Source organism: Labeo rohita, unplaced genomic scaffold (assembly GCF_022985175.1).
Source record: "Labeo rohita strain BAU-BD-2019 unplaced genomic scaffold, IGBB_LRoh.1.0 scaffold_1681, whole genome shotgun sequence".
NCBI lineage: Eukaryota > Metazoa > Chordata > Actinopteri > Cypriniformes > Cyprinidae > Labeo > Labeo rohita.
Window position 1 is genome coordinate 1 of NW_026127870.1, and position 10,252 is coordinate 10,252.

Sequence of the window (10,252 nt, forward strand, 5' to 3'; positions counted from 1 at the left end):
TGAATGGACTCGCGATCCCGTCCGCGTTTTCATGGAGAAAAAAAATTGCAGACGTGTGTCCATGTAGAGACAGAAATGACATGCCGTCTTGTAAATAAGATAAATAACATAAGACTATTTAGTCTGTAAAAGAACAAGACATAGACCCGTTCTATAGGAAAGGTAACCTCAAATGACTTGTGTCGCGATCTGACGCTATATAGAAAATAAAATTAAATACAATTAACTTGACCTTCGGGGGGGCGGAGGTGCCACTGGGGGCATGGGCCGCCCACCCCTAACACAAGGATAGGGGAAACACTGGTATTCCTGTTTATGACAGTTAGTGTGTCAAAAAACTCCCATCTCACTTTGTCCTTCAACTTCAAGATCATCCTACATCGCTGCAAATGTACCAAAAAAAGCATTGTAAACTGTTTACAATTTAAGTCCACTATATGGAGATGAATCCTGAAATGTTTTCCTCAAAAAGCATAATTTCTTTACGACTGAAGAAAGAAAGACATGAACATCTTGGATGACAAGGGGGTGAGTACATTATCTGTACACTTTTGTTCTGGAAGTGAACTTCTCCTTTAATAAGATGTGCTTCAGCACAATGCTATATTCTGTTTTGATTTTATGATTATATAGAAGAATCAATACTCATCAGCACCTTTCAGACTTAATACTCAATGTCCTTCAATTCTGACATTAGATTTTATCATTTCATAATTTTCCACCATTTCGTTTGATGCCTTTCGCTGTGATTGCTGTTTCAAAGCTTTAAACAAGTTTTGCATCTTTAAATAAAGTTTTGAAATGAACTTTATTGCGTGCTGGTTTGTTATAGCTGTATCATTTTGATCGTGGCTCTTTTGGATAAGAGCCTCACTGAACCACAGAAGTCTATTCTACCATTTTTAACACACATTGCTTGCACTCTTCCTCTATTTTCTCTTAATCTTTAAGTCCCAAATGAACAACAGCAAATAAGAATATCTGTACCGTTCTGATTTCTGCAGTAGATCAGACAGCAGAGCAGAAGAGCAGATCCACACGCAGAAACACTGAGAATCAGCACCATTATGTGTAAAACAGAGAAACCTGAAAAACACAGACATCATAATGAATACAAGTGTTATGGGCTTTTCTTGTAGACTGCCCTAAAAAGTAAATATTGTTTATTTGTGCAAATATGTATTCTTTCTGTCACACACACACACACACACACCATGTTTTCCATTTTATACTATATAAACTAGGGTGAACATACATCCTCTTTTTTCCTGGACACATCTTGGCCAAGATTTCTATATTGCCTTAAACTTTGACCAATAATATGCAGGCATTGTATATATTCGACCAATCATGGTGCTTGACAAAATAGGATCTACAGAGAATGGTCAAAGTGATGAAAATACGCCTGCATATTAAATGTGTTTGACTTGAAGTGGTGCTGCACAGACTGATCAGTGTCTGACATCAATCAGGGTTCGTACAGATGCTGCAAAATGAAATTTCAGGATTTTCAAGGTCTTTTCAAACACTACTTTTTTTGCTTTCAAGGACTAAAATCCAGGACTTCAAATTCTAATAAAAAAACTAATTCAACAAAATAGTACAAATAAAGCGCAGCACATGCAAAGCATGCAATGACTGTGGCAACTTTAACATTTGAAAGGATGCTAAAGCAAAGTCACCGCTTTCCTTATTCAAAGTGATTTTTTTTTCATGAATATATAACTGACCTGAAGAATGAAAGCTTTATCATACATTTGATGATACATGCAACACAAAGCGTATCAGACTTTATATGCGTTCCCAAATGTACATGATTGAAAACCCAAACAAACAGCACATTCAATAAAATACCAAACAATATAATGCAAGCACTATCAGGTTTTACCAGGTTTTACCTCAAGTTTTTGTAAACAAGATAAATGCTTTATGAATGGGGATAAATCCTGTTTTGTCTGACCCTATGTTTCCCATTAGTTGTACTACTGTTTTAAGTAATTTTACTCCTATTACTTAGAAGTATCTTATAGATTTAGTGGAACATCTTAAACCAACAGGCTCTTCAATAGATGTGGTTCCCCCATATTTTCTTAAACAAGTTTTGGATGTGGTGGGTCCACACCTTCTGTGTCTGATAAATCATTGTTTAGAAACTGGAACTATACCTGATCTGCTAAAACATGCAACAGTTCGTCCTTAGCTTAAAAAACAGGGCATGGATCCCACTATTTTAGCAAATTATAGGCCCATTTCCAACTTGTCGTTTCTTACAAAAATTATGGAGAAATAGTTTTTGAACAATTGCAAATTTTTTTAGCTGACAACAGGATCTTTGAAGTTTTTCAGTCTGGTTTCAGAAAATATCACTCAACTGAGACTGCTTTCTTGAAGGTTTTTAATGATATACTTTTAACGTGTGATTCAGGCAACTACGCTGTTCTTGTGCTTTTAGATCTTACTGCCGCATTTGATACTATTGATCATGCTGTCCTTATTGATCGATTGGAATACTGTGTAGGTATTACAGGTAGTGCATTGGAGTGGTTTAAATCCTATCTTAATAATAGAACCTTCTCAGTGAAGATAGGAGAGTTCTCATCTAGAAACGCTGTGTTAACCTGTGGGGTTCCTCAAGGATCCGTTTTGGCTCCTATCCTTTTTTCTTTATATATGCTTCCTCTTGGTTCCATTTTTAGAAAATATGGACTGTCTTTCCACTCCTACGCTGATGATACACAAGTCTATCTGCCTATAAATCGGAATTCGGATGGATTGGATACTGTCCTTGCTTGTTTAACAGATGTAAAGGCTTGGCTATCACTGAACTTTCTGAATTTTAATGAGGACAAAACTGAAATTATTGTTTTTAAACCCTCAGATTCTTTAACTGTTCCAAATCCAAACCTTGGTGGGTTGTCCTCTTGTGTTAAACAGTATGTAAAAAATTTGGGTGTGGTGTTTGATGAACATCTGAGGTTTGATAGACAGATAAATTCTGTGGTTAAAACATCCTTTTTTCAGCTGCGACTCCTGTCTAAAGCAAAGTCTTTCCTGTCATTTAAAAACTTTGAGAAAGTAATTCATGCTTTCATTACTACGAGATTAGATTACTGTAACTCACTTTATGTTGGGATTAGTCATACAGCTTTATCTCGATTACAATTGGTTCAGAATGCGGCAGCTAGACTTTTGGCCGGGGTTCATAAATGGGATCATATATTACTCCAGTTCTTCGGTCCTTACACTGGCTCCCTGTGCGTTACAGAGTAAATTTTTAAATTTTACTCATTGTTTATAAGTCACTTCATGGTATGGCTCCACCATATATTTCAGATTTACTGATTGAGTACAGTGTTACCAGATCCCTTCGGTCTTCTAATCAAAGACTTTTGCTCATTCCTAAGACAAAGCCGAAGTGCAGGGGCGATCGCGCTTTTACTTCTATTGCCCCAAGACTTTGGAATGATCTTCCCATTTTTATTAGAATGGCTTCTTCTGTGTCTACTTTTAAGTCTAAACTAAAATCTGTTTGATAAGGCTTTTAATCTTGGTTGAAGCACGTTATATCTTTGTCCTTTGTTTTTGTTGTATGTTGAATGTGGTTTTCTTGAGGTTTTATACCCTTTTTATGTATTTTATTATCATTGTGCTTCTGTTGTTTTTTTAGTTTTTATTGTAAAGCACATTGGTCAACTCTGGTTGTAAGAAATAGTGCTATATAAATAAAGTTGCCATTGCCATTGCCACAAATTCAACTTTATACTGATATCGCCGCTGAGGCCGCTTTTCACCTCAAGGAGTATCAATGTCATGCGCTCCTGAAAGCCAGGTGAAATGGCTCTGTATTGATATCATGGTGTTGAATTGTTAGTTTTGCGTGAAAAGATTGTTTTTATTGAAAACAAAATTAACACTAATTTCATATATACTGCCTTTTAAAAATTCAAGTTCATTTCAAGTACCTTTTCGTAAATATGGCTGTTTTCAAGGTTTTACAGGCCTTACATTTCAAAAAGCCAGTCTGCTCGCCACCAGAGGTCGCTTTGACATTCACATTACACTGACTGTTGCACCACACCCCGGACTACGTTCCCCATCAGCCACTGCACTAATCACCTTCATCCAATCATATAAGCCTTGGACTTCCCATTGCCAGCAGCCGAGTATTGGATTGTGATAGTATTGTGTTAGCGTTCCCTAGTTCCCCTATTTCCTAGTTTCCGAGTTCCCTAGTTTAGCTTTCTCACCTGGTCATCTCGTTTTGTCTGTCTCGGTGCCAGCCCTGTGGATCTCTCGCTCGTCTTTCGGATTAACCTTTTGCCTAGCCCCCTGGATTACATTTGCCTTTCATGGACCCTCGCCTGCTTCACGGATTATTCTTGTATCTTGCTCCAACATACCTGTTTGCTATTGTTCAACCCTGCCTGTTTGTGACCATGTCTTTGCCTTTGCCAATTAATAAAAGCTTGCATATGGATCCGCTTGCTTTACGTCTCCCTCGCTACATTACAGAGCCGTTTGCTCTCTGTAGCTCTGATGATACTTTGATGTTATACAACGATCAAGTATTTTAGTCAATATAGAAATCCTGGGCATGACGTGTCTGGGAAAAAGAGGACGTATGGTCACCCTATATTAACTGTATTTTCTATCCCCTAAAGCCAGGCTCAAATTAGTTTTAGTCTGACTGATCCCTCCTGACAATCTGAGAAAATCTTATCCAGCATGTCAATCAGCACCAATGTTTGGCAGAGATTATCTGGCAACGTGACGTGTTCACAGATCAAATCTTTGATTATGGCTATGATTACAACAGTACTTTCACAATAGCTGATGTGCAACTGCAAAACAAGCTGGCTTTGGACAGTGAAGATGGAGGAACGGATTGTGGAAAGTTGGCAACAACATGAGTCGCCATATAACCTGTCAAAAACACAGCACAACCATACAGACAAAGAGAAGATCTAATGGGGAAGATCTAATCGGTTAGGAATTAAAAACTACTGTAGTGTGGGGCCCGGCTTTACCCTAACCCTCACGCAAAACTTTCTGCAATTTTAGGTTTTTAAGGAAGATAATTCTGTAAAATTTATAAGCTTGATTCCTCATGGAGCCTAAAAATGACAAAGTTTACTGGTATCATTATTATTATCCTTGTGGGGACATTTTTAATGCCTTGTCGGTAGCCTGACATCCTGGGCTATCATGTCTACCAGTTGGGCAACCAAAATGTATCAACACCCTGCCTGAAGGGTTATCTTAAATACAGGGTTCACACGGTCCTTATAAAGTCTTAAATTTAGTTGTATCAATTTTAAGGCTACCCCTTCCCCTAAACCTACCCCTCACAGAATCACCTGCAAAACACTAGAGTCAAGTAAAATTAGGTTTTGGCCAATTTATAAGCCTTTTTAACTAGTAAGGACCAGTGAAATGTCACTAGTGGGTTGACAAATTATTTTACAATATAAGTGAGGACATTTCGCCCTCAAGACATCTGGACATTTGGGTTTGTTAGGATAGGACAATATTTGGGTGCAATCTGAGGGTGCAAAAAAACTAAATATTGAGAAAATCACCTTTTGTCCAAATGAAGTTCTTAGCAATGCATATTACTAATCAAAAATTAAGTCTTAATAATTTAATGTAGGAAAGTTGCTAAATATCTTCATGGAACATGATCTTAATATCCTAATGATTTTTTGCCTAAAGGAAAAAGCAATACATTTTGACCCATACAATGTATTTTTGGCTGTTGCTACAAATATACACATACACATCTGTAGCACAACAATCCCACATTTAAGGTGATTTAGCATTTACTATCACATCCAGAAATAATCATTCATTCTTAAATTGGTTATAGGAATATCTGATAGTTAACCAGTTTCAAAGTACTGTAAACTAAACATGACTAAACAACAGAAGTATTTTGTGTTACTTTAGGTCCAAATTATAATGCATTTATTTATTTATCCATTATGACTCACCCAGTCTCTCCAGTTCTACAGTTGTATTGGCTGAAAGTCCTCCTGCTGACACCTCACACATGTAAACTCCTTTATCCTCAGTTCTGACACTCTTCAGTCTGAGAGAGAAGTTTCCTTTGGGGATTTCATCAGTGAAGAACTCAACTCTGTCTCTGTATCGCTCATGCGCTGAATCTGGTAAAGTCGCATTGTTTCGAAAGAGCAGAACCTGAATATTTTCATCTGTTTTCTTCCATGTAACATCAATGTGTTCAGGTGTGATGTGAGAGTCTACAGAGCAGCTCAGAGTGACGTCTTCACCCACAGACGCAGATATGGACTGTTTTGATCCTGACACAACCAAACGAACTGAAAGAATAAAAATAAAACTGAAATGAGCATAAAATATTCTCATGAAATACCACATTTACTTTCTACTATAACTAATTGGGTTTTTACTCACCAACATCTTTTATTTCAACCACAGTTTCTCCAGTCTTTTCCTGACTCTGAACTGTACATGTGTATTGTCCCTCATCTTCAGCTCTCAGATTGTCCAGCCGGAGGGAGAAGTTTCCACGTAGAATCTCATCAGTAGTGAAATGAGCTCTATCCTGATAATCCTCCTGCTGGACCCCTGTTTGAGTCTCACCATCTTGAAACAGATGAACTAAAGTGTCTGAGTCTGTTCTTCTCCATTCCACCTCCAGACCCTCCACTGATAAAAGTTGATCAACAGAACAGGGCAAAACCACTGAAGATCCCAGAGGAGCAACCAGAGGACCAGAGGGACCTTTTACAATCAAACCTGAGACAGAGAAATGAAAGAAAGATTATTTTATAGTTTCTCCAAGCATAAATGGATACATACTAACACAGTGCAATTCTGAGTGTGCTCCATACAGGTGAGTGGGCTGGACAAACCACCTGTAGAAACACCCTTTTCTTTATATATGCACCAGACACTTTCTTACTGACACTCCATGTTACAAGGACTTAATAAGGACTTAACAAATGTTTACTTGTCAGTGCACCACAAATCATATTGCACTATTTGCTTCTTAACCTTTAAATATCTCTTATGCACATTATCATGCACAAATATGTAAGTACTGTAGGAGCTAAATCTAATAGTTGAAGCTACTGAGTTGTTTGATTCCAGATTAATTAGGTTGACACACTTTCTTACTGTGGTGTAACGTTACTTCCTTATTGAATCTGTCCGTAAGGAATGATTAGACAATTCTTCTGTTGCATCATTGTAGACAGATTATTGGCTCCACAAAAAAACAAAGTGTTCATCAAGGTTACATTCAAAGGAAGTTTCAATCACATCAGTTTCGTGCTATTGCGGTCAAAAACCTTTTGCCCTTCTGGGTCAAACGCCTCCCTACCTCAGTAGGAAGGCTACCTATATAGTTCAATAACAGTAAATCTCACAGCGCCACTCAGTGTTCAAAATGAGAATAAAAAATAACCTTCATTGAACATTTTGGATCCTACTAGTGCTTATATAGTCTGTCTTAGGTTTAGTGTATGTATAGTCAATTATTTATAGTATATGTATAGGTTTAAAAAATTTTTTTTACATCTAGTGTATGTTCATATTTATGTTTATTTATGTAGCACCGTGGTCCTGGGAGACATGACATTGCATTCCACTGTATGTCCACATGTGTAGCGGAATAACAATAAAGCTCGACTTGACTTGACTTGACTTGACAAAGAGCATCATTACTAACATGAACTGGACAGTAGGTGTAATTAGGGATATCGCTAGGGCACGACCCCAAATGTTGTTTTGGTTTCTAGATATTTAGGCTGTTTACTCACACAGGGTCAGTGACAGCTTCATGATTTTGGGGTTTACATTTACTGCCCACTTATAGCATCACAATATTTAATCTTGGAAAACATGTTATTCATGTTTCTTAGACTCAAGCTTCAGGATTTGACCATTTGTTTTACAGTAATCATACTGTGATGATAGAGGAAAGGAAAAAGGAAAGGACGTGACATGTGGCCAAGTATGGTGACCCATACTCGGAATTTGTGCTCTGCATTTAACCCATCCAAGTGCACACACACAGTAGTGAGAAGTGATCAAACACACACACCATGAACAAACACCCGGAGCAGTAGAGGAGAGGTAAGAAACTTATGTGTACTTTTGTAGTACGTGTAGTTTTCCTTTAGATGTAAAATATATATAAAAATTGATTAACTCCTGAAAAATTCAATCAAATGCTCCACAGGTGTGTCTTGAAAGATCCCTTTGAAATCCCTTTGATTATCTGTGTCAAATTAAGTTCTGTTGTTTTCTTTTGCACTTCACAAGCAAACAGTGTTTATGAATCATTGACAGAGATTCTTTCACTTTCATTGTTATAGAAAAACAGGTTGTAAACACTGGGTCAAATCAGGTAACCAGGAAATATGACCTGAGTATACATATCAATGTATTGTACGACACAGAAACACCTCAATATGACAGTAGTTGATCTCTGGACATTCAACTTCATGTGGTGCAGCTCATCCTTAAAAAAATAAAAAATAAAAAAACAAACTGGTCCCATTTTATGTTAAGTGGCCTTAACTACTATGCACTTACATTAAAATTAATCATCTGACACAAGTAACTTATTGTGTACATACATGTTTTTACATTATTCTTATATTTTAAAAATACCTGCATGAAATTACATCTGTAATTAATTTCTGTAATTACATTTAAAATTACACTATTGACCCATTCCTTACACCTTCCCATACCACCAAACATGTCCCTTTCTGTTTCTCACCTCAACCTTTGCAATACAATATTAACACCATAAGTACATTTTATTGTACTATTAATTAAAAAAAAAAAAAAAAGGTTGGCTTAACTGCTATGTACTTACATCAGAAAATAAATACAATGATGTACTTATTTTGTTCATAAGTGTTTTTTAAAATGCATAAACTTGCACTAGACTAGACCAGGCTAATCAGTGATGATGTTTTTTGATAATGTTCTTTGCTCGTTTTCTGTAGCTGCTTTTTAAATAATGACAATAGGACACCCCCAAAACAAAATCAAGACTTTGTAAAAGAGCATAATAGGACCCCTTTAAAAATATAAGTACAATGTAAAAACATGTATGTACACAATAAGTGCATTGTATCAAATGATTAATTTAAATGTAAGTATATAGTAGTTAGGGCCACCTAATATAAAGTGGGACCGGTTCTACTTTACTGTGTTAAACTGAAGTTAATCCAGATAAACCACTTCTGAATTAGCTGGAAAAACATCACTACGGAAAAAAAAAAGAGTAATCAGAAACTACACATCATTCTTAGCAGATGAAGAACTGAGGATGAGTTTCTCTCGAAATTAAAACAGTATTGTAGGGAAGAGATTTGTTTGTGGAAGCCAATCTGTGCCAGTCAAAACTTTTTTTGTACAGTCCAGTAAATATACGGAAGACTATTTACTTTATTACCCTATCTTTAATTTTCACTTTAGAGGTCCTTTTCTGATCCGAATATGTTCATTCATATTTTGCAGTGTTGCCAATCAGCCATTTGGTCAGTGACTGTAAGCGGCCATTTTGACGTCTCAGATCGAAGTCTTATAAAGCAGCACGACGAAGGGCAGCCAGGATTCTAGGGGCCTTGGTGCCAAAATATAGTTTAGAAATGAAAATAAAGAAAGAACTAAGCATTAAAGATAGTTTTGCTGAAGAGAGAGAGAGAGAGAGAGAGAGAGAGAGAAGAGATGGGCGTAAACGGATAATATAGGCCTAATCATAAATCCTACGTACCATCGGTGATCATCAGCAGAACTGACATCAAAACACAGTTTATTCGGCGCATCTTCAAATGATAAATTAAACCAAAACAATTATGTCCTTTAACTACAAAAGACCACAAATATCGATGTTTCTCTGAGGGAAGCTCATGTTCGTGAAATGTCCGCGGATCAATTTGTCTTTCACTTGTGTTCTTTACTTTCGATTTCAAACGGTCTTCCGGTTGCGTCGAGTCAGCTGATCAGGAAGTATCACGGTGTATTTCCACTACAGCGTCAAAACCACGCTCAGTGCCACCGGCAACGCTACAACGCCACTGCTTTTTTGAATTGTTTTCTATGGGCAGTCAGCGCTCCAACGCTTTCTCCGCCCCGCTTCCAATCCCATAATGCACCCCAGCTTCCATAGGAATTAATGGAAAACGCTGCGCTCCACTCCACTCGCTACGCTGTAGTGGACATACACCGTCAGTCTAACTTACTGACGTAC

At 37.2% G+C, this 10,252-nt stretch overlaps 1 protein-coding gene across 1 annotated transcript; it reads right to left on the bottom strand.

The window, feature by feature from the left end:
* Positions 1 to 897: 897 nt before the first annotated feature.
* On the bottom strand, positions 898 to 9,963 carry LOC127158758 (butyrophilin-like protein 2). Its single transcript, XM_051101767.1, has 4 exons — positions 9,776 to 9,963; positions 6,433 to 6,777; positions 5,991 to 6,338; positions 898 to 1,086 (listed from the first exon to the last, which is right to left on the bottom strand). The coding sequence occupies exons 1-4, from the start codon at positions 9,825 to 9,827 to the stop codon at positions 947 to 949; spliced, it is 885 nt and encodes a 294-aa protein (XP_050957724.1). The 5' UTR covers positions 9,828 to 9,963; the 3' UTR covers positions 898 to 946.
* Between the last annotated feature and the right edge of the window lie 289 nt (positions 9,964 to 10,252).